The sequence below is a fragment of the Zonotrichia albicollis genome, chromosome 5 (genome assembly GCF_047830755.1).
Source record: "Zonotrichia albicollis isolate bZonAlb1 chromosome 5, bZonAlb1.hap1, whole genome shotgun sequence".
Classification (NCBI taxonomy): domain Eukaryota; kingdom Metazoa; phylum Chordata; class Aves; order Passeriformes; family Passerellidae; genus Zonotrichia; species Zonotrichia albicollis.
In genome coordinates this window covers 63,809,142-63,834,276 of record NC_133823.1, presented here as the reverse complement: position 1 = coordinate 63,834,276, position 25,135 = coordinate 63,809,142, and the positions used below count along the sequence as shown (strand labels likewise).

General features: G+C 47.2%; 1 protein-coding gene across 1 annotated transcript; it reads right to left on the bottom strand.

The window, feature by feature from the left end:
* Positions 1–14: 14 nt before the first annotated feature.
* On the bottom strand, positions 15–24,582 carry MOB1B (MOB kinase activator 1B). Its single transcript, XM_005492155.3, has 6 exons — positions 24,325–24,582; positions 9,197–9,363; positions 6,676–6,769; positions 5,535–5,668; positions 4,266–4,429; positions 15–3,985 (listed from the first exon to the last, which is right to left on the bottom strand). Exons 1-6 carry the CDS (start codon positions 24,537–24,539, stop codon positions 3,908–3,910), a joined length of 852 nt encoding a protein of 283 aa, XP_005492212.2. The 5' UTR covers positions 24,540–24,582; the 3' UTR covers positions 15–3,907.
* Between the last annotated feature and the right edge of the window lie 553 nt (positions 24,583–25,135).

Genomic DNA, 25,135 nt, shown 5'->3' with positions numbered 1-25,135 from the left:
AATAAAGACAGTCATGGTCAAACATAGCTATTTATTTTCTCTTATAAACAGCCTTCAGTTTCTTATTGAAAAAAAAAAAACCCTAGGATTTAAATATTTTGCCCCATCACATACAACCATCTGTATACATTATTTACAACTCTCAAATAAACACGGTGCGGGTTTTCAGACATTCAACTTATTCTTTTTGAATCAGAAGCTGTTTTCGTTCAGAACTGAAATCTCCATCAGTGACTACAAACTGAAGCGGTATTGGCACAGTTAGCTCACAGTAAGGGTTCTCTCCTTCCATTTTACACGTTACACTGAGTTTTGTCCCACATGTTTCAGGATTCTCAAGGAGGAGGAAAGGTTAGTGTCGCTTTCAGAATTAATTTCTCTTTTTTTACCTTCAAAAATGGCCTTTTACTGAAGCCTCATTCATTTTTACTCAAACCTCGTTAGTTTTCATGGAAATCTTTTTATTGCATCCTTCTCTCTCTCCCAGGGCATGTGCCCCTGCACCACACAAGCACATCACTCCCAACAGCCATGACAACAAACGTCCCCTCCGCGACACGGCTCGGAAAAATTGTCCCCAAGTTGCAAACGTACAAAAATAATGAGTATAGTTCAGTGGCTATAAAAAATTAATCTCCCCTAAAAATACAATATTCTATGAACAATCTGGGGAATCGGTTCTCCCGACAAAATAAGGTAACTGGGTATTCTCCTAGGCTGCAAACTGAACCTGGCAAGAGGAAACTGTAAGGAAAGCGGGGGAAGAAGGAGGTTTAACACTGAAAATCACCAAAGTTAGTCTCGTGTTAAAAGAGAAGATATCCAGGAAAAAAGGATGGGCATCCATAAAACTGCCAGTGGTTTCAGGAGTGAAGGACTGGAAAAGAGACAACTGCTACCAGCAGTGAAGGAAACAAAATCTGGTGCAGAAGGGAATACTTGAGTGGGGAAAAAAAAAATCAAGGAATCTCTGCTGGTGCTGCAGCTCCTCAGCTAATCCAACCTAAAGGGGAGTTATGTACAGGAACAGCACTCTGGCAGGCAGGAGAGGAGGAGGAGAGGGCAGCAAGGAAAAACACAGCTGTCCCTAAGGATGTATTTATAGCAGAACTGTGTCTGGTGACCCAGGAGAAAGGAAGAGGGATGAGAAATAGAAAGGAACAATCTGAAAGGTAAGTTGAGTCCATAGCAGCAAATAGGTGTCCTTACCTGGTTACTGAGGGTCAGGGACACTGGGAGAGGGCTCAGTTCCCAAGGACTGAGTAAGGGCACTGCTCCTCTCCATCTCCACAGAAAAGCAGAAGTTCAAAGCTCTACATTGCATAGTAAGCAGGAAAAGAAACTGGATACTTGCAGATGGGCTGCCTGCCCCTCAGAACCTCTTTTGTCCCCTCAGCCACCTGCAGCAGCAGGCGGCGGTGGCTTGGTTCCTCTTTGCTGGAGTAACTTGTATCCCTGACTGGGACTGGAAAGACTTGGACACACATCCCATATCCATCCACCCCTGGGCTCGGCCCTTCGCAATGCCCAGGTCCAGGGAGGAACACCACCCAAAGGCCCAACAAGATGCAACGTGCTGGGAGCAGCAGAGCACCACAAAGCACAGGAATTGGGGACCCCACCAAACTGGAGGGCCTGAGGCAGCACTGGAAGCACAGCCTGATTCAACCCTGCTGGCACTTTCTGCTCCCCGTGACCAAAGCTGGGAGCTTTGTGCCCGAGCGCTCCTCACCCCTCAAAGTCCAAAGTGGAGGCCTGGAGCAGAGCAGGGTTGGCCTCTCTGGGGTTAATTTGGAGGGGCAGGGGGTGGCCCCTCCTTTTCCTCCCATAAATGCACTATTTTATAAACACATTCACTGGATCCAGGTTCCTTTGAGTGGCATTTCCATGTGCCCTTACTCCAAGAGTGTAAACACACGTCAACTTCTGGTCCCACAGCTTTCAGAAGCAAAACAACAATGAAAAGCTGCAAAAAGAAACAGCACGGGGACCTAAATCCCCACCACTGCAAACACGTCCTCAATGATGTTCTTTTCAAGTGTTGTGGAATTAAACAATGTGTTCATACAGCTGTCAGGCAAATCATGATCTCCAAGCTTTTATTACGTGCCTAGAAACTATTTGGTCAAAGACTTTCTACTGCCAGATATTGAATTAAAAAAAACACACTATCCACCTAGGACTCATTTTGATACATTCCAATTCTGATGAGCTGAACTGCAGCAGATGCCTCTGGATTTCTAGAACTGGCTGTTCAAAAGAAAAAAAACTGCAACAACAACAACAACAAGAACTAAGCCCTCCTAGGGCACAAGTGTGCCAGGAACATGAACGCCTGCACTGCCAAGTCCACACAAACCCTCATTTCTACACCTACGTCCTTTCTGCTGCTTGCTGACACAGGACACCAAACCAAGGAGCCACCCTGAAATGGGAGGCATCCCCTGTTTAGCACCTGAGAGCTCCTGCCTTGCTTGCTCTGTGTCCAAACGGAGCAGTTTGGAATTGGGAGAAGGGTGGCTTTGGCGCTGTCACGCGGATGGTGGCACAGGAAAAGCCAGAAGATCAGGATCCCTCACTGGAGCCCAGCAGCTCCCAAGTGAGTCAGTTCTGTGCTCAGCTGTTCCCTGCTGCCCATGCCAATGGCCACTCACCTCTCCTGCAGGCTCCTGCACGCCAGCTCCATCTTTACTCAGCGTTTTTGGTCGAGCCAAGGTGTGCAAAACAGAAGCTCAACCTCTCTACCATGTGCTTACCTTGGCCTCCCTCCCCCTGCTCCTGCTGCTTTTCCCAACAGCTGGAGCTCCCTCAAGATGGGCAGTGGTTTTAAACAGGGGAGAACACCATCACAGTAACAAGATTCCAAAGCAGCCACAGGAATTATCTCTCCTCCAAGACACATTTCCTCCAACAGCAAACACTGGCTACCAGAGCCCCTCCTCAGAGCCAGGCTTTGCACTCCTAACTTAAAAACACCTTTCCAGCAGTTATTTTTCAAGCCAGGTTTTCCTTATTATTATTACTACTATCCCAGTGCAATTTTTTCTAGGGAATATTTTCCCTAATTGTATTTGTGCAAACTACCTGTTCATTTGGCAACTGCTAGGGGAACTTAACAAGCTGGCTGACCCAACTGATGCTCTCCTGCTAAGAAAATAAAAGCAGCTGTGCCAAGTGCCATGGCACAGGCATGGAACTGCTTGCTAAGCACAAGGCCTGTGTAATTTTGACACCACCTTCACTGTTTTGCTTTAGTGAGCACTTTGCTTTTCTTCCTAAGAAGTAATCTAGCTTTGAAAAATTCTATATTCATCTCTAAAAAAATAAGACAAGTATTTGTATTAAAAGCTGGAGATCATTGATTTCAGCAAGTTATGGCTTTTTTTTTTCCCTAGTGTAAGCATAGATATATATTTTTAAAACAAATTTCAGTAAGTGTCTGGGTGTTAGTACATGTTTTCTGTTTCCAGCAATGTTCAGTATTGTATGTGCTTTGCACCTCAGAAGTGAGTCTGCCAAGGCACTTAGAGAATGTAAGCAAGTCTTCCAGGGACTTCATGAGAATGGGCTACCACTGACACAACACAAGAACCCATCCACCAGCAGAGTCAATCCCCCAACCAAGCACGTTTCCTTAATAAACACTCAGCACCTGCAAGAAATTCCACAATGAATAACAATAGTAAAATAATATTAATTAAAAAAAAAAGCTATTTACCACATATCACTAACAGAGAAAAGATTTCCCCTAATAAAAGCACAGAAAAGTAGATCTCAGCTGTCACTGGTAACAGCACAGGGGGGTTGTTTTGTTGTTTTTTTTTTAAAAAAAAAAAAACAATTAACAAAAAACAAATACCACACGCTCGCATAAAGAAACAAGTGACTCCAAGAAGTCCTCTTCCTTTTATCTGTCCTTGGAGGTGAGTTTTTCAATCAGTTCTTGAAGTGGTGCAAGTTCTCTTCTATCAATAAGGTTGAATTCCTGGAACAAGGATGAGGAGAATGACACAGAGTTCTGTGGGTCCAGCTGAGGTGAGAAGCCTCATTAGCCAGAGCTCATCTGGCACTCAGCCGTCCAAGCCCAGGCTTGGCCACTGCATCCTCCCCTGCCCATCTGCCACTCGCTGACCCCAAGTATTCCACTGCCTGAAGCTTTTTCTCCTTCTTAGAGGAAGGGAACCTAAGAAGATACTGATTTTTTTTGCACAAGGGAAGGGAGATATGTAGCTTGGAAGGGAGAACACCATTTGCCATGCCCTTACCTGAACAAAGAATATAAAATGCTTGAAAGAAGTGTTAAGGTGTGCCTCCTCCTGCAGCTGGATCACCGGGTCGAAGTGCTGGTGGTAGATGTGGGCGTAAACTCTGAACAGACGCTTGAGAATTGTCTTGGCCACTGACATGAAGTTCTTTGGGAATGGTACACCTGGGGAGAATGAAACAGAGGGCTTATTCTCCAACTGCCAGGCCATGTTTGTCTGCTGTGAAAGCCACTACAGGCCAGGGCAGATGGAATCAGTTCCAACAGCAGACCTTTGTCACTGCACAGGTTTTACTGCACCCAGCTGTAAAGCGGCAGGTGGCTGCTGGGAGCCATGAACTCTTCAGTTGTCACTTCCCCAGGCTAAAAAAAGATCTGTATCAACCCTCTGAAAAGAGGAAACTTGCCTAGCTCCTCCTCACCTACCAGTCTCCCCAGTCAGCTTAGCTCTCCTGCAGCCTGTCCCCAAGTCCTGCCTGAAGGCCAGAGGCTCTGGATGCTCTGGGGCCAGCCAGGACCTCCTCAGAGCTTGCAGGTCCCACCATCAATGTTCTCATGCTCCTGCTGCAGCCTGCCCTGCACACATGCACATGGCATTTCCTCCTCTGCCTGCTGCAGCACACGGCAAGTTCATACTTAGCTGCTTAGTTTGTGGCCTCTGAATTTCTCCCTGAAGGCAGGGTTTGTCTAAAGAAGCTTAATGAAAATGTGTCAAAAGCCTCAGAAACTATTTGCAAAGTTAAGGCAACTAATAGATCCCCCCCCCCATTATCTTTCCCAAATTGTTGGTTGGTCATTATTTCCCTCCTGCTTTTCAGAAGAAAGCCTCTTTAAAACATCTATTTTTTATCTTCACTTCCAGAAAACCAAGCAAAAACAAATCTACTTAAGATCAAAGCTGCAATTCAGCTTCTTTGGAGAGAAGGCCTGAAAGTTTGTCACAACAACCAGACATCCCTTCTGTGACAAAAAGCTGCCAGTTACTAGTTAGAAGGGTCTGAGACCCTCTGATGTTATTTCTAAACAAAATGAATAAAACACCAGATATACTTCTGCATCCAGAATTGTGACAGGTGTTTATTAGGAGCACTAACAGATGGGTCAGAGTTCATGCATTACAACACACCTTCAAAGATAAGTGTGTGCAGACAGATAATGTAACCTCCCAAACCTGCCCCACACAACAAGCACTGAGAAGACCTTTCAGCCCTGGAGTGTCCCTGTGCAGGTGTAACCCGAGTGCCCTGCTTAGCTGCAGTTACCCCCTCACCTATTTTGGAAGGAAAGAGCGTTTCATCATCCAGCTGGTCCTGGACCCAGGTCATTAGGTAATCGATGTACTTGGGTGCGGAGCACTTGATGGGCTTCTTGATGTTGGTGCCATCTGCCCAGTGGTACTCGTACCTGGGGAGAGACAAGGCGGCCTTAAGCACTCCTGATGGGCCTGCACATGGTGCATCACCTTGGAGAGATGGTGCTAAAAACCCCAGCGTGACAACACCAGCTCCCGGGTGAACCACAGGGCTTGTATGCTACAGATCATACACGAGGTTTTATGCAAGCTTAGCTGATAAATCTGTCCTCTCAATTTGTTTAGCAAATTTGGTTTTGTCAGAACAACTGCTGGGAGAATATTTTCACCATAAACAAATCTGATGAGGGATTATGACAGTGCTGCTCACAACGGGACAAAACCCCCCCCCATTTTTCTAACAGCAACAAATCACAGGGTCTGAAAGCATTTTAAAACTGTATGCAAGAAAACATGCAAAAATCCCAGACACATCAAATGGACCATTTGTCTGGATTTATGAAAAAGCAGAATTTCTCACCACCCAGTAATGCCCTAATACCAAGATTTAAGTGGTATTCATGTAGGAAAAAGATCAACACTTAGCTGAAATGCCAGGATTTTGCTCTGGTGCCAGAGCAAAAAAAACAAACTGAATTAGAGTAGGAAAAAGCAGAAACACTGGATGTCTCAACAAAAGCATAAGCAAAAATCCAAGAAGGGCACAGGGATTCTTATTCAGGCACCTACTATTGCTACAATGCCTACGAGGAACATTTTGGTAAGCCCCAATGGAATGCCTGCATATAAAACCTTTAAATCTTCATTTAAGAAGCTCTCATTAATGTTTCAGAAAAATTAAAAAGGGGAAAAATAATTTTGATAATTAATTTACTTCCCAGGTTAAAGGAAAAAAATAAACACCAAACAAATACAAACACGGACCAAAAAATATCAACTTGCTATTTCCCACCCACTTAATAGACATTCAAATCATTCTTCTCTTTCACACCCTTGCCACTCAACCCTGGCACTCCTCTCAGCTGGCCTCAAGCTTTTACATGAAAAATCATCCCAACAAGTGCCCCCAGACACCAGGGTGTGAGAAAAACATTCTTACTTGGGGCCAGCAGACATGACAGGGCAGCTTTCCTCCGTGCAGAAGTCCGTGATGGTTCCATAGAGCATGTTGATCTGGTTGAAGAAGTCAACAGCTGGAAAGCATGGAAACCACCCGTTAGCACTCTGCAGCACAAGATTCCTACAGCCCAGGCTGTAAAGCACAGCTTCTGGAATGGTTTTTGGGAAAAAACTCCATTGTTGTTGCTTTTTTAAGATCCATTATAAAAGAGATGCAGAATGCAACCACTGACTTTCTGGAATAGTTTCCAGCAAGAACTATTTAATTGCTCACTGCAGCAAAATCTTCAGTTGGAAGACAAAAAATAAAGGAGAAAACCTTGTCATTTCCTTTCCTGAAAGTTTGGTGCATTTTATTACAATCCCAAATTCTACTGGCAAGTGTGGAATCCAAGAAAGATTTCCAGCATAAGCTTTCCAACTAGAGAGAGCAGGTACTCGTTAGGTGACAGTGCCTTCCCTCAGGCTTTGTATTCCCAAGGCCCACCTTTCCCAAAAACATCTCATACAACCCCACACTGCTTCGGGTGGGAAGGCAATTTAAGGACCATCCAGTTCCACCCCTGCCATGGGCAGGGACACCTCCTGCTATCTCAGATGGCTCCAAGCCCTGTCCAACGTGGCCTTGGACACTTCCAGGGATAGGGCAGCCACAGCTTCTCTGGAACCCCTGTGCCAGGGCCTCTCCACCCTCACAGGGAAGGATTTCTTCCTAATAGCCCATCTAACCCTGCAGTTACTCTTTCAGTTAGTTACTCCAAACTCTTAGAGAAAAAAGTTCTTTTTCATTCTGTCACAAGGAACTGTGGTCACAGCAATCAGCTTCTAAAACCCACTTTTCAGAGGATAAACAGCCAAGATTAGGCAAATGTCACTGGAGCAAGTCACAGCTACTGCTCAGCAGATGCAGGACACCAGCCCTGGCTTTTCCAGTGCCCACAGGAACTGTTAATTAAGTTTCCATTCCCTGCTCCCAGCAGAAACCACCGCCCACTGCCTGCTTTGAGGCAAGCATGTTCAGAAAACCCACACAGGCTCCCACAGAATGCCTGATTATGGCAAATCCTACACGTGGAAGTCTCAAAATCCACAGGCCCATCAAGTCATTCCCTAAGACACCAGTCAGGCTGAGAGCAGAGCAAGAAGCAGCAGCAGGGCAGAGCACGTTTGTTTTTGGCTCTCAGGGTCAAGAAGGGCAAAAGCAATGACTTGAAGTGACACATTTTGTCTCCTGATGAGACCCCTCTGTGAGCAGATGGAGCTCCCAGCTACTGCTGGAGCCTGGCGTGGTGCAGGGATGCTGAGCGAAGGGAGCCCCTCACCAGCTCACTAATTACGCTAATTGCACTCCAGCTAGTTCAGCAGTCAAGTCACTCGGAAGGGAGGAAACTGCTGCCATGCAGGAAAGCAGACACACAGAGTGCAGGAACCACCAAAAGGGAAGGATACCAGCAATACATGAGGCATCTTGAGCAATGCTTACTCACACAAGTGGGCTGGCTTTTTTCTCTAGTCTAGTTTTGCAATGCAGTGTGAATTAACTTTTGCAAAGGATGGTGTCAGCAATTCCAGCCTGCCCTGGAAGCAGTGGCAAGTGGAGCACCAGAGCACTGCATGATGGGCTGGGAACAGGAAGGTGAGAGTCAGTGGAACAGTTTCACTTCCCAAACATCTCAAAGAGCAAGAAGAAAAAAGGCAGAACCACAGAAACAATTGGAGGACATTTAAATCAAGCAATAATTTCTACTGCAGTGCACAATCAGTCCTGTACCACCACTGGAGCACATCAAGCCTGAGAGGCAAAGATGAGCAAACACCCAGACAGGGCACAGAGCTTGTGGCAGCCTAAAGTGCACAGTGCAAAGGGAGACTCCATTCTTTAGGAGCAGAGGGCAAAATCTATGCAGCAGGGAGAGGGAAGAGGAGGAGGAAACAAGGTCAAGCAATCAGAAAACACTAATTTAGGCATCATTGTTTAGCCTGAAAGCAGAGTTTGGACAAACAGCTTTAGAGGAAGTTAAAAGAATGACATCAGAGACTTACCAGAGCAAAGGCTCAAAACTTGGTAGGAACTAAAGGAACTAACTTCAGGAAAATTACAGACCCCATCAGAACCACAGAACCACTCAGGCTGGAAAAAGACCTCTGAGATCATCAAGTCCAAGCTGTGGCTGATCCCCACCTTCTGACAGCCATGTCTAGCTGTTCCCTGGACATCTCCAGGGATGGGGACTCCAACACCTCCAATGCTTGACAATGTTTTCCATGAAGAACTTCTTCTGGACATCCAACCTGAACCTTGAGGCTGTTTCCAGTCACCCTGCCCCTGCTCCCTGGGAGCAAAGCCCCACCTGGCTGCACCCTCCTGTCAGGAAGTTGTAGAAAGCAAGGCCCCCCAACTCCCCCTTTCTCCAGGAACAGACAGGGACACACAGCTGTCCTGCTCCAAGTGTCAGCCCACTTCCAACAGCCCTGTGATGAAGAGAAGGCCAGTGACTCACTGTTAACTGCCACCCACTCATTGAGGTCCTCCCCCTCTGGAAGCATCACGGCCATGCGCAGGTTGCCGCTGCCCAGCGTGGCCTCGGCATGTTTGAGCAGCTCGTACTGGTGGGACCCCTCAGGAATATTCTTCTTTGGTTTGAAGGTCTTGGAAGAGCGACTGCCACTGCAAGAGAGAGGGGAAATCTTCAGAGACCTTTTGGAACAGGAAGCAAAAAGGAAACAAGCACACTAGTCCCGGGAAAGGACAGGATTAACATGAAATACTTTACCCATTCACGAATTTTCACGTTGCAACAGGGTATTACCAACAACTGGGATGCTCAACTAGCAGGGATTCTGACTTGTCTGAAACCATTTTCTGACCTAATCACTTCCTTACCTAAAATTCTGTTTGGAAGAACATGGACTGGCTTAGGAAAAACGTTTAGACATTTGAATGTTAAACCATGGCAGTGAGCCTGGATGGCACACAAGCCCCTAACATGTCAGAAATACGACATGTAGAATTAAATATTTGCAGGGAAGTGTCAAATGAGTCAGTATTTCTGAGTATTTTCATGTATGAGCTGAGAGAAGAGTTCTGTCAGAATGGGCAAACTGAGCTCTGAATTCCAATGCAAGTGGAAAGCTGTGAAACCCACACAGCAGAATTCTCATCACAAACACTATCCAGATCTCATTCCTTGATGTAAAAACTTGGCCAATGTTTCATCATCTCTCTAAGGACCAAACAGAATTTTTTACTGGTGGGGTGCAAGGGCTGTCTCTCTTCATTTGAGGTCCCGGCACAGGATGCCCAGAGAAGCTGTGCCTGTCCTGGATCCCTGGAAGTGCCCAAGGCCAGGCTGGAGGGGGTTTGGAGCAACCTGAGCTAGGGGAAGGTGTCCCTGTGCCTGGCAGGGGTTTGGAACAAGATGGGCTTTGAGGTCACTCTTAACACAAACCATGCTGGGATTCTGTTCCATGGTCCCAGAGCTGCTCTGACTCTCTGGGCTCCAAAGGAACAGCAGCATCCTCCCGTTCCCACAGGCCTCTGAAGCAATCCTGGCTCCTGGGGGCTGTGAAGAAGGGCTTGGCTGGAATTCCAGGGATCCTGGGATGGTAGAGCTGCACAGCCATGAGCATTGCCATGGACACCCCAGCAACAGCAGCACAGCCTGCAGCTAAATGCAACCAGGAGCCAGAAGGACAAGGAGGGAACGTCCTGCTCCCGTCTGTTCTGTTACAGGACACTTCTAGCTGCTCCTAGGCATCTGCACCTCACCCTAAGCCAGGATACCAGACACAAATCCTGAATTAAATAATTGCCTCCCAGCGGGAGTGAGAAGCTTCTGTGGCTCAGGGAGTTGCTGTCACCTCTCACCCCTCCAGCCATCTGCACGTGGTGCCAGAACAGACTCAAACCAGCTCTGAACAAAGAAGAAACTAACAAAAACCCAAGGAACAAAAACCCCAAATCTCTTGACTACTTTATTTAAACCCAATTATTGTCTTTTCAGGAACAAAGCCACTTCAGAGGCACTTGGCCAACATGAGGAGTCAAAATACAACCTAAAACATCTGGAGAGCAGAAGAGACTGGGATCACTATCTTTCCATGTGTCAGCATAAGCAGAAGGAACCCAGCATGAGCTAAATACAACCTGGAAAAGGTTATGAAATAACTAACCCAAGCAATTATTGTTTGTATTTTAGCACTAAGAGTAAGTCCAACAAGGGAACGAGGGTTTGGGAGTAGGGCACAAAGAAAGCATGGTGAAGGAATTCCCTAGGCAAGTAGTTTGTTCAGAGACATTCTGGGTAGGAATTCACTGTACCCACCCCAGCCTGTGAGTCTGCCAGCCAACAAACCAAGTCACTGCAGATCTGCTGAGCACCCTGCACAGATCCACAGTCAAGCAGAAAATGCAACATGTTGGAAAAAGCTTTAGGTAGCATTTAATCCCTGCTCCCCACTTCCCAGAAACAGGGGGATTCCTCCCATAAGCTGCCAAAGGCTGTAGCAACAGAATGAAGCACTGCTCTTGAGACAGAGTAGAGATCCATTCTGAATCAGGTGAAGTGTCTAGCAACGGTGAAAAGTCTGTGAGGCCAAAGCTGAAGGAAAAACTCGCATGGCGAGACAGCAAAGAGACAGAGAAAGAAAAACAGAAAAGACCACGAGGTCAATTTGCCCCCGACCTAGGAACTCCTTTGATAAAGAAGAACTGGCGATAAATGTCACGCGGAATGAATATTTATGAACCTCTTGTGAAACTGTATGCATATGCATTTGGAAGGGGGATAAAAGGAGGCCTGAGATCTTCAGGACTATGGATGCCTTTTGAGGAGAATTTTCTCCGTATGCTCTGGCTCTGTAAATAAACATACCGAGCTTTACAACTTTTATAAAGTTGTGAGGTTTCTTCTTTTCTCCGCAAAACACTCTAAGGGAGCCCTTCCATCTTTGCCTCCAACACCTTTCTGATCCCTGCTTCTCCAATGCAGCACAGGCACCCTAAGCCAGCAGGAAACAGTCTCACAGGCCAGGGAGGCAGCATCCAAAAGGAAAAGCCATTAAGGGTAACTGCAGCCTGGTAGTTGTCATGTGCTATGGAAATACCTGCAATTTTGGCAATAAATTATCAGAATTTCATACATTTATGTAGTTCACCGAAGACAGTTAACACACTCCCTGAGACACAGCTCAGGGACACCCTAATGCAGCCTCCATCTTGACAGGATGTGGTTTTTCTTGGAAAGTTTGGTTAAAAATATTGCATTACTAAACAGTACTCCAATTACCTTATTAGTCCAGAAGCTCTCCTATTATTTAACAAGGAAAAAATTACTTTTTCGTATTATGCTGATCTGTTTGACGTGGCAGATTGAGAAAGTTGTCTTGATCCAGGTCTATTTCCTCAACCTCTTGAGCAATTGGTGAAAAAAGTTTAAAATAAAGAGTTCTGCCTGTTGGCCAACAATACACACAATCATCCATGCCTGGGTCACATGTGACGTTCTATTTTCAGCCACATTCCATCATGGAATCAGCTAGCTCTGTAGAGGTTTTCAAATGCTTTAGGACAGTAGGCAGCACCTGCCTTTTCTTGTTAAGAGTCTCTGAGCTCTCCTTCATATTAACACAGAAGTGAGAGGGGACAGAGAAACCAGTGAGGATGCCATTTTCCTTGGACATAAGGAGGCTATGAACCATGGAGCAGGTTGCACCATCCCCACAACGCGCCACAACCAATATGCAGCCTCTCCAGGAGAAGGGACTCCTCAAGGTATTCCAAGGACGCTTTGCTCCCTTCCCTGCCACATGGACTGCTCTTAGGAAGTGATTTCTCCCTTCTATTCCTGCAGGGATCTGCAGCCCCAGCAGTGCCAGCTGCAGCTGGGCCCGGCACTGAATGGCTGAGGCTGTGAGCAGGGCTGGCAAGCCCTCCCCACCAGCAGGAGCCCACGCAGCCACGTCACCAGCGAGAACACCACATTTCCTCCAAAGCTGCAACTTGAGCCACTCATCTGCTGGCAGGGGGTGGGCTTTGTGATGCACCTTCTGCAGGCTGCTCTGTCTCAGGATGCTAAGAGGATGTTTCCAGAAGAAAGGCAAAACGTGAGGTGTTCTGCTCACCCCACGCTGCCTCAAACAGCTCATCTCAGCTTCAAAGGCAGCACTGGCAGATGCTCTGTGCTCAAAGCACCTTCAATACCCAGCCTCAGCACCGATAAACTTGCCAGTAACTGCTCCCAGGAGAAGCCCTTGGGCTGGCCTAGCTTAAACCTCCTCACTCCCAACCATTTGTCCACAGACTCCTTCAGCAGGGATTTTTAACTATTTCCACCAAGTCTGCCGCACAGTTGGGGAAATCTGAATTAAATCAGGTAAGTTTAGGCAACACACTGCCACAGGCTAACCAGTGAGTTTATCAGGGAAGCCCCCAAGTTTTAGCTGTGCACTTCTTTGTCTCCCTTCTCCTGCCACGCCTCTTTTTAAACACAGAAACACTCCAATACAAGACCCAAATTCCAGAAAACCAAACATTTCCAGCCTTTAAACAATAATACAGGCCTTCAAATGATAACATCCTGCTAAGAATAGAAACATCAGAGTGAGAGCGGTTTGTTTCCACCAGCCAACATGTCAACATAGAAACTAAAATAAAAGCTCAAGCTACTTTTTGACAATGCAATCAATAGGTGCAGCCTTTAAACACCTTTTCCCTATGAGAACCACAGCATCAGAAGGACAGCAGGTAAAATTAAGCTGAACACGTTCAAAATCTGCACTGATGAGACTGAACTTGAGCACTTCTATTTATAAAACTGAATAGTCACAACATTTCTGTTCTGAAGAGAGACAGTGTGAGGGCAAAGCGTTGCTTCCTTCAGTTCTTACAGCACCAAAAAGTCAACTTTTTCCAATCCAATTGTCATTCACTGCAGGAAGCCTAAGTCCAGCCACTTGAATCTGCAGGTAACAAAAGCAAGGCAAGAATTCAGCATGCATTCCATGCAGCAAGGAGCTGCCAACTCCTTACACAACACAGTTGCTCTCCCTGAGTGTCAGGCAATGGTTTGAAAGCAATTCCAGGCCTAGAGCTTTTGTTTTGGTTTAAGGAGGAATCATTGGCACCAAATTGAAAAACTTCCCCATTCCTATAGGAACAGAACACATGGGGCTCATTGTTTATTAGCTACACCACAGAGTAACTTTAATTTTCTGGAGGTTTTTGAACCTGAAGATGCTTCTCAAAATTTCCTCCTTCCACTGGAGTACTGACAGGGAAATCAGTGTTTCCATGAAATTTTGCATTCTCTGCACATCAAGGTGGGGACTGAATCCTGGCCTCCCCTTCTAGGGAAAAAAGCTGTCTTCAAAGACTGGACATCCCTACAGGATGGCAGATGGAAAAGGCTCAAGCTCATGAACAGCTCTTAAAAAGCACAGGTCCCACTATACACAAGACCTGACACGTTAAAAGAGCAGCTGTTTATCAGATGATTCACGTGCAGGAAAGAGAAAGTTATTTAAGGTAGCCCTAAGGAACAGTTTTGCTTTTGCTTGCCCCAGCCACCACCCCTCAGTGTCAAAGCCGACATAACCCTTACACATCCACATTCTTAAAATGTTTTTTTTTTTTTCTGCTGTACGCACACAGTTTAGAGCCAGTGACTTTGAGCCAATGTGGGATTGGTCCAGCACAACTTTGACATGCACCAGAACACCCCTGAAGGGAAACCTCTGCTGGCTGAGCTGTGAGCAGGGGACAAGCTCAGTGTGTTTGGAGGGCGGTGGCTCTGCTGCACCCTCACTCCCCCTGCAGCAGCACATTGTGCCAAACCCACAAGGACGTTAGGTGGCCACAGCCTGTTTTCCAGCCAAGCCACCTACATACACTTCCCCCTGCCTCCCTTTTCTGTTGCAGGCTGACAAAGTGCCTGTAAACAAGGGGTAGGTGTTGTGCTGCAGCACTGGTGAGTGCTACAACTTCACCCAATGGCGTTTCTGCTATTTACCCACTTGGATGCAACCCTTCTCCCAAGCAACCACAATTCCCAGTGCAAGGAACAAGCGAGCATCCAGAACCCCATCCCATGACCGGGAAATCATCATCAGTTTGCTATGCTTACAACCAAAATAAATTCCCTTGTTTCATTTACAACACATTCATTTAATACACTTTAATCTCCTGGAAAACCCTCAAAATAAACAAAGCAAGACACAGTTGCCCTCCCTGGATACTACCAGAGCCCTGTCTGCGCACTCCAAACACAATTAAACTACTCCCAAGGCAGCCAATGGCTGCGGAAGTGACTCAACCTCTCCTGCCCTGTTCCCTGCAGCACTAACACAGAGGGGCAGGCCAGAGCCACCAACAGCAGTGTCCGTCACAGAAAAGCCTGCATCCAGGTTCTCCAGGCAATGTGCCCTCCTGACTTGCAGGGACAGGCAAGCAGACAGGGGGACAGCACAGGAACTGGAACATTTCCGTGGCACTAAAGCTGCAGCCTCCCCAAACTGTGGATGCCACTGCACTGCCACTCCCTAATCTCCCACAGACTTTTCCCCAGAGCTTTAAGACTGAAATAAACAGGGCCAGGAGCCTTCTTCTCCTTTTTAATGCCTTTATTAAAAGTGATCAGCTCAGGATTGGGCGGCTCGGCAGGGCTGCAGTCCCCGTCGTGTCTCCCAGGGCGACTCAGAGGAGGAGGATATGCGCAGCTCTGTCCACCAGGGGCAGAGCCGGGGGATCCGGTCCTCGTGGGAGCCTTTAGGGCGTAATGATCCCTTCGTTATTACTTTTCTCGGCGCGGTCCCCCTCAGTCTCGGCGCTGGGGACGACTCCCATGGTCAGGGCAAGAGGGACTCCGCATCTCTGCAGGCTCAGCACTCGGCTCCTCACGTCCAGACATCACTCCAGTCTCTCAACTCTTATTTGGCTCGTTGTTTTTGGGGTTTTCTCTGTGCGTTTGGAGTAGGGGGTCCCAAAAAGCATTCTGGTCCTGGAGTCACTTTGCATAACCCCCCCCTCCAGGTCTCTTCTTCTCCTCACCGTTCGGGAAGGTCCCCACCCGTTACTGTCTCGGAATGGGCCATTACCTCGCCCCAGCCAGAGCCTTTACTAATGCAAAAACAACCATTAACAACAACGACCCGTAATTACCATAACACAGGCAGCAGCCCAGCAGTAAGTGGTAACAGAAAAAAATCAACTGAATTTTTGTACATAAAGACCACCAAACTTGAAACACATTTTCACCCCAACTAGCAACAAAGAAGCTTGCAGCAGAGACCCAACTACCTATACACATTCTCCTCCTCCTGACAGCCATTTGAAATCCTGTGGCATCAGAGGAATCAAGATTATCCCAAATATTATGTTGCACACTCCCAGGAATCCAGTGACTACCCTGAGGCAAACACAACACTGTCTTCACCCACAAAACTTCAAGCTTACTACAAACAGACTTGATCTTCTTCAGAAAGGTGAGCCCTAGTCTTTGCTGTTCTGTTGGGTCCTTTCAATCAGACTGAGGTTCCTCATCTATTTCAATATTAACATTTACTGTGTACATACACACACACACACCTCGTGGCAGTGTAAGGAACAATCCAAACTAGATATATTTCTTCTAGTATCCTAATATTCACGTAGTACTTGCTTAATAGCATGGGCTGCTGGAGCTTTGAAGAAGGCAAACATGAAGTACTTCTCCAACTCTTGTTTTATCCTACGAGATGGAGTTCACTATTTTGGACATTTCAGCCACTGATTAAGCTCCCTGCAAGCTAAACAGCACAATTTCCCCACTAATGTTCCCCTCGTTTCTCAGGGATCCCTTATTTCTGTAAATTAGCATCAGCTCACTCAAAAGGGAGGGCACAGCATGAACTCCAGCTTAAGTCAGAACTTCACCCAGTAACATTTCCAAGTTTAGTTTCCACAAAGGTTCAATCCTCTTTACTGCAGGAATCTACCTAATATACCATTCAGTGGGCACAACCACTTTTTTCTTTTTTAAATCTACCCTTCCCTGTGTACAAAACTGAGCAACTCATCAAAGAACCATAAGGAAATATGTGTGATACCCGTGATTCCCTTACTCGAGCACTTCTTCCATGCGATGAGCAGGGAGCAGCATCCCACACCAAAGGTGTCTGCTGCTCCCCACAGCCAGCTGCTGCTCCTGCCTGGCACATTTCCTGAGGTTCAGCTGAATTATCTGTCTGCCCATGACTAACACAACACCCTCTGCGTCCCAAGCTGCTGCTAACAGTCACACCCTGTAAATACATTTACAAGTAGGAAGCAGAGCTTTGCAGAAAGCCATCCACAACCCGCTGAGGGTGATAAATTGCAGTAATAAAAGCTTGGCTCTAGCATCAAATTAGATGATGTAGATCCTTACTTGTGCACCAAATATAGTGCTTGGAGAACATGCCTCAGAACATGGATGGCTTCCCAAAATGCTGATCAGTGCTTTTGGAAACCGATGCTTAATGAATGACAAAGCAAATCCAGTCATACAACCTAAGAAATCCCATCAGGGCATTTCTAAAGGAACAAAAAAAAAGGCTTCACTCCAGAGTTTAAGTCTTCAATCCCTTCAATCACAATAAAAAGAACCATCTCTTAATGTGCTTAGGGAATAGGCAGTTAAAGGAGAAATTTAACTAAATTTCATGGAGAAAGAGTCAGTTTAACAGTTTGCAAAAGGCTGCCCTTTACTGTAACCCCCAGGCAAAACAGGCTGAGGACAGGAACGCGGCAAAGGACAAATACTCGGCAACTTCCCAACAGAAAATCTCCAAAAGACAGAAGGTTACACTGACACTTGGATTTATGGGCAAAATGGGGTCTGCATCCAGGAACTAACACACACTAGAGGCAAGAAATAACACAGAGAACAACAGGAAGAAGGAATGGGCAGGAGGCAGCAGTGAATAATCTAACAGCTTTCCAAAAATACACTGCATTATCTCACCCCCAAGTATTTCTTACACAACCCCCACATTTAATAAAATCCTGTATGTGCCATGGGTGTAACTATCTTCAGGAAAATCTGCTTATCTCTTCCAAAGTATCTTATCAGGAAAACCCCCGGTCTGAAGCATCTGAGAGGGAATGACTGCTCCTACATAGACAGGAGCACATTTCTTTTGAAGTTATTTAAGCTTAAGCATTTGACAGTTGAGCCCAAAGTAAGCTGAACTGTGCTATGAATTTAAATATTCAGACTTTTCCTCTTTTATTTTTCGCACTCCCATTGCAGCAAGGAATTTTCAGAAGAGCTGTCAACCACAAAAGTTAGTAATGGGACATTAGAGATGCTGTTTTTCCTAAAAGGTACACCTCAGCATTTGAAAAAGCAGTATTTTGTGGCCATAAAATAAAAGACAGAAAAACGCCATTCTGATTCCTGGATCCAGTGTCCCTAAAACAATTAATCCATTCAAGCAAAACCAGGCCTGTGCTACTGAAGGTGGGAAAAACACAAAGTACCAGCTACTGAAACAAAATACAGGTTATTTCATTAAGCTCAAAATAGAGAACCCACTCAGTCATTATTTGGGTTGAAATCATTTCCATATCAAAACTCAGTTGTCTCCATTTCCAGCAAAAGAGGAATTTACCAAAGCTTACCTAAGCTCATTTGTTCCCTTTGTTCAAAGAAAGGAATTAGACTTGTGATAAAGACAACAAATCCAGGCATTATGAGCCCTTATCTGCAAGATGTTCTCCTTCAAGTGGGGAAGGGATTAAGATTTTATACGTCGGCATCTCAAGGACACAAGCAATTAACTCCACAGGCAAGTGACCACACTGAAAGATGAAGTGGTGCAAGGACAGACACAACAAAAAAACCCAAGCAAACCTCAACTAAAACCCAAGTGGAACATCATGAGCTGGATCTCTTCAGGTACTTAAGAGCACAAAACGGAATGGATTCCTGCCAAAGATCAGCTGTGAACTGGACAAGGAAGAGAAGAGAGGGTGAGCAAGGCACAAGTGTCCTCACACACCAGAAAAAAAAAGCCAGAAGCAAAGTTGGAACAAGCAGCTAAGGTCACAGTTGGATTTCAGGGGGAAAAAAAAGACAAAACAAGAGTGAGTGAATTCGTTTTCACGGGCTGCTTTTAGAAGCACCAAAGTACATTTGCAAGGCAAAACCTACTGTTACCTTGATGAATTCTCAGGGTGGGACTGACACACAAAATTACCATCTCCTCCCCATGCACTGACTGACTGCTGACTCAGGCTATGGATTTGAAACGGGAAGCCAAGCCCTGAAGCAAACAGAGATGCACCAGGCTTTGTACCTAAGCTCACTAAGAAATTACAAGTTATTTCAAACTTATTTTCCAGGAACCAATTGAAGCTGCATGGATACATGCAAATCCTCAGCTCTCACTCCCTTCTTTCACAGCCCCTCCCCAAAATATCTACTCAAGCAGCAGTGCCCTGGGAAGGCATCTGGGAGGGATCTGTGTACAGAGATGACAAAGCAAAGCACTGGATCCTCAGAACACCACGTCATGACATGTGAAGGCTGGAGGAATTTTTCCAAGTCTGTGAAAAGAAATTGTTATATTTAAAACAGATTAAAAAGCAGCTGAATTTATGACCCACAGGCTCATAAATTGTGTGTCTTTAAAAGGAGCAGAAAAACCCAAAAACAGAGCAAAAGCCAAGCAGCCAGTTCATTGTAGCTCGGCTCCAATAGGAAGTGGCTTAGTTTACAAATGCTAAAAGCATCACAAAGTACATCCTGAGGTTTATTTAGGCTGATTTGTGGGTCACAGGCTTATTGATAGCTCTGGCAGCAAGATCTGCCTTACTGCTTATGAGGGAAGACTTAACGTGGCCAAATTTAATGCAGTTATTTACTTCTCCAAGAAAAACAAGCAGCTTCACTCTGTCAGCCTCTTGCAACCCTCCAGCAACCCACTGCCTGGCAGACAAATGCTTCCAATATTTTATCCTTTTTCAAACAAGATAAAAAAGACTATGTATGTGTCAGGTGGAACTGTGGCCACAAAGAGGCCCAAAGTCCAAAGCTGTGTCTGCAAAGTAAAAGGTGACAGAGGCGTTTGATAAAGATGAAAATCCCAGCCACTCTCCAGCACATCAATCACCCCCAAAACATCGTTCCACCGCTCCTCCCTGCAAACAGCTAATGGCATCGGCTCACTTAAACACAGAGGGAAGGACAAACAAGGGAAAACAATCGTGGCATAAAAGCAAACAATTAGGAAGCAATTAAGACCGGACATCTCTGCGCTGTAGTAAACATAACTTTCACACTGAACAATGCCTTTCCTCCTAAGCTATTTTTTCCATTACAAACGAATCTTTCTATCTGAGAAGAAGCTATCTAACAACATTTAGAAGAGACTATCACTCACTTCACCTACTACGCGTTCCCAAAACACAGCAGCAGGGGCAAACGGTGTTTTTCCAAGTGCCAGGCCAAGTGCAGACATCTCCCAGCCCGAACTGGTCTGCACAGCTCTGTGACTCCGAGGCAGACTCAGCCTTGCAGAAATAAAAGCCAGGCAGCAGCTTCCTCGCTCTCTGCCTCCGAGCTCACTGATAAGGCAGCAGCACTCCATTATGTGACACCAGAAACCCCACGTTTTACTTGGCTGTAAGCTGATTGTCACAGCTGATTCCCTTTAAACCCCACCGCTACGGAATACTTCTGCTTTCCTCGAAACTCAAAATTACTGCTACCAAGGCTTTAAAAAAATATTTGGGAAGCTGGCAATAGCTTTACAGCTCTCTCTCTAATTTATTTGTGGGAAAACTCGAGAGACTTCTGAATCCTGGTACTTGAAAAAACAAAACAAACTATAAACAACAACAAACAAACAAAAAAACTGAAAAAACCCCACCAGGAACTGGACACAGCAGTAAGGGCAGGAGTCAAGCAGCTGATTTTATGTTAATGCATCCCTGTGTGGAGAGCTTCTGTCCTGATCCCACTGTAGCCTTACACTCCTCAAGACAAAACTGAAGTAAACAAATACATTGAAAGACAGCGGGGGAAATACCTGGATGTCCTCTGTATTTCCCATTTCTAACAGTCTGCAAATGCCTACACGCTGATGTTTCCATGAGCAAATTCCAGTTCAGGAGTGCCTACCGGTGCTCTGGGCGAGTCCTTGATGGAGAGGAGATAAACACCTCTCCCAAAGTACGGAAGGAGCACTCACAGAGCACTCAGATGCTACACTACCCGCGTTGGACAAGAAGCAGCTACCTGGCACCTCGGGAAGCTGAGCAAGGGACAAAAACACACAGCCCTAATGTTCTCCAAGAGCAGCAGCAGCCTGAGGAATTGGGAAGGCCCCACTATCTCAAAACAAACCCAACAACTCTGATTTTGGTATTTATCTCCAAGAGATGTCAGGGGGAAAAAAAGGTATTACCTCACTACACCTTCTGCACATATATTTACACACAAAGTATGGTTTCAATCAAAATAAAAACAACAAGCAAACAACAAACCATGTGGAGCATCAGAAGCAGCTGCCAGGCTCCACGGCGCTGTACAACAAGGCAGTGAAGGAAGGGCACATCTTGCCCCAGTCTGGTTTACAAGTTAACTTGGCCTTCACTCACCAAAATACGTGCTCCCAACAACAGTCACTCACTCCCACTCACCTCCAGCAGCTCTTCGTCCTTCCAAGGCTGATCAGGCAACAACTACTTAAATCAATCTCTTGATTAAAAAACCCTGTGCTGGAAACCTCAGGGAGGGATTCACTAATCCAAAGATGGGGGCTCTGTGGTTTTTTTTTAAAGAAAAGACAATTTCAGAACTTCAATAATAAATCTGAATCTTTTCCTTTTATAAATAAATGGTTTTCATCTAGCTTCCTTTTTTATGTAAGTCTTGCCAGCAGAGGATAACACAAGCATGTTACCATATGGCACGCCCACCAGAACTATCTTTAATTTTTTTTTTCCTTGGAGATGTAAGCTACCTGCAACTATGCTGTAATTTCCTTTTAGAGAGAACTCACCAAGCAGAGGTTTTTTGAAACTGGATATATTTTCTAGTCCAAGTCCCTAATAAAATAAAATTTTTATTTTATTTTTCAAGACTCGGGATAACTTATTCAACTGCTGGAGAGGTTTACAAAGTCTTTTCAGAAAGGAAGAAACAGATCAGAAAGAGAAAACCGCGGCTCTGAAAATAACAATTGCTGTCAAACCCCAGTTGTATTAATTCAGTGACTCGCCTCACAAGACAGTCTTTTTATAGTGTTCCCCATAAGCAGAGAAAACAATGGCTCCCCTTGATTTTATTCCCCCCCCCATGTAGCTTTATATATCACTGGCCCTAGCAACAGGGAAGAATAGGCAGGGATTTGTCAGCGGACAAGGGGGGCCCCACGCACGCTGCGTTATCCCAGCACAATCCCCCTGTTCTTGGACAGCGGGGAAGCCTGCGGGAGAGCGCAGCTTTGGCACCGTGCTGGCTGTCACACTGACAGGCTGCAGCCCCGAGCCCGACGAGAAACCTGTGCCACAGGTTCGCTGCCACACGGGAAACCTCGCTGCTGCACAAGGACAATCCAACCCTCACAGCCAGCCCCAAGCTGTGATCAGCCCGCTGAAGGACAGCAGTGCCACCGAGGCAGGTCACAAACACTGCTGGCACCTCCTCACCAGTGACAAAGGGGTGAAAAAGTACTGAGAAAGACTATGCTACGAGTATTGTGCACAACACACGGGGAGGGGGTTTGCAGCTCAAAATGCAAGCTGGCATTATCAATAAAGCTGCAGACATCCACGCGCTATCTTGGAGTAATTCTTATCAAGCCAAAACTCCAGTCTGACAAAAGGTCATGCTGACTTTCTGGATCCCTAAAAAAAATGCCAACCAATGAAAAAAACCCCCACCAAAACTCCATGTCAGCATCACAGAAAGTTTCCCTGGTCACCTCGAGGCCTAGCAGGCATATTTTCAACTTTTTTTTTTTTTTAACCCATTTCTAGATTGCAAATGAGCAAATTAGGTGCAATCTACAGCAGTCTGCCAACAACAGCTGAGGCAAATTTGCCAACATTTCTAGCTCTGCCACGCACTAACTCCAGTCTCCATTTCTATGTTTCATCCACAAGGATAACTTGGAACAATGGAGGAGGGGATAAAGGTTTGCTATCCTAGGTTTCAGAAAAAAGGGTCTGAAAAAAGAAGAAACCATCTCATTATTGCCTGTGACAGAGGGTGGAGGGTTTCATGCTTTTCCATTCCCAGTTAGCCAAATGCCATAGAGAGAAGCTCTCTAATTTGCAAACCAGACTCCCAGGACACTCGAAATCCTGTCCCCCTTTCTCCATCCACCGTGGCAGCTGAGAATTAGGAAGGAGAGGGACAGCTGGGCTCCTCATTAGGAGCACGGCGCCTCCATGCACGGACAATCATCTGCACCCACCTCCCGTCGGTGCCTCCCGGAATCCCTCGGGGAGCACGACAGGCCAGCGGGATGGGGACGGCAGAGTTAAAAGATAAACACAAGGCAGGGACTGAGGAGGAAGCCAGCGCCAGGGTTATTTGTCTCCATGAGAACACAACTTACTAGGGCACTCCAGCTCTGAGATAAAGTCTCTTCTCTAAGCCCAGGCCACGTTTACATCTGCTGGTTATCAATGTAAGCCTCTAAGAACAGGCAAATATTCCGGCAGCAGTCCCAGGGAAGCCGGAGTGTGCGGGAACAGTCAGCGGAGACAAGGCCCTAATGGAGCTTGGCTCTTCCGGGGTGCCTTTTTCGGCCGCCTCGATCGCCCTTCTTTCCCTAGAGCGCATCTTCGCCTTAATTAATAGGTCACTGAACCGGTTTATGTTAATTGTCACAAGTACCTCGTCTTTGTTTCCAAGGGGAGGGACCAAAGTTCATTCGGTTCTTGCCCACGAAGCAAAATTTCAAGAAGTGGGGCTCTGCTCGCACCTGTGTCGCCCCCGACTCCCGAGGGAGCTTTTTGCCTTTTTCCTGCCGCAGTAAAGCCCGGCCAGGTCCCGACCGGGGCTCCCCCAGCCCGGGAGCCCGGGCCGCCCCATCACCTGCACCGGGGCTCACTTCCACACGCCAGCTCCTGACCCAGCTGCGCCACACCACGCTACGGCACCAACCTCTGCCCCCCAGAAACGAGAAACCCGCATCAAAACATCATAAAACCTCGGGGAGACACCTGGGGTGGGTGTTTGGCCCCAAGCCCGCTCTCGCCTACCCAGCGACACCCCTCCGCCGGGGAGGTGCCCGGGGCTGGTGATCCGTGGCTGTTTTCAAACTCGTATCCGTAAGGGGAAGCCGCACGGGAAGGGGAAGCCCGGCTCGCTCGCCCGCCCGCCCGCCCTCCAAACGCCCTCACGGCGCGGCGGCGGCGGCCCCGCCGCTCCCTGCCTGCTGCTCCCGGGGCCGCCGGGGGGCCGGGGCACAAAGGGAGGAGCGGGGAGCGGACTGAGCGGGCGCCAGGCCGGCGGGGAGCGGCGGGCAGCGGAGCGAGCGGGAGGGCGGGCGGCGGCCGCGGCCGCTCGGCGGGCTGTGCTGCCCTGCCCTATCCTGCCCGACGAGACGGCGCAGAGTAAGAGGAAAGGACCCCCCACACGCCGCGGCTACTCACAACAAGAAGCTCATGGCGATGGCGGAAGAGCGGGACCGGCGGCTGCCTGGGCTCGGCGCGGCTCGGCTCCCAATGGCAGCAGCAGCGGCGGCGACGGCGGAGGGCGGGCGGGTGCGGGGAGAGCGCCGCGGGGCGGGGACACGGCCCGCCCGGCCGCCATCGCCCCCAGCGGCCCCCGCGCCGCTTCCTCCCTCGCAGCTGCGGGGCTCCGGCATGGACGCGCTCCTTTCGGAGCCGTGGGGCTCCCCCTCAGGAGTCCTTTCGTGGCCCCAGGCACTGGCGTCCCCTCACAGTCATCCCGCCGTGCCGGCCCCTAAGAGGAGCCTGTGTGAGTGCCTCCAGATACCTCCATGGAAACGAGCACCCCCTGCCACTCCAGAGCCCCCCTTCTCCCCTCAGGACAAAGGTGGCCAGGTACCAGCCCACAGGTCACCACCACCACCACTACCAGAAAAAGAACAAAAAAGTATTAACGGCGTTTCTGCCCTCCTCATCGAACTGTCTTTTAGCAAAATGTGACAAATAGTATTGTAATATTTCTTAATATTTGTTAGCAATTTCTAACTGGGCCGGTGAGGGTAAGCCGTGGGCAAAGGAGGGATACCCCTCAGGTGACTCTATGGGCGGCTGAGGTAAAAAAAAATAAACTGAGGTTAAAAAACTGCAGTTTTTTAAAGAAACCCTTGGCAGGAAGAGAGAGTCACATCCCAGTGCTCTTTATGGCAGAAGTTGCAATCCCAGGGTATCATTTTCACACAAAAATCTGGTTATGTTTAGGTCAGTAAGAAGCCAGATTTTGGAGAGGGTGCAA

What these genes read in the sequence shown, in the direction of transcription:
- MOB1B (XM_005492155.3), bottom strand. Translation starts at nt 24,539, where the DNA reads ATGCCGGAGCCCCGCAGCTGCGAGGGAGGAAGCGGCGCGGGGGCCGCT. An exon ending in GTCATGTCTGCTGGCCCCAA is followed by an intron (nt 5,669 to 6,675) that starts GTAAGAATGTTT and finishes GTCTCTCCCCAG; the next exon opens with GTACGAGTACCACTGGGCAG. An exon ending in GCTCTTTCCTTCCAAAATAG is followed by an intron (nt 4,430 to 5,534) that starts GTGAGGGGGTAA and finishes CATTCTCCCCAG; the next exon opens with GTGTACCATTCCCAAAGAAC.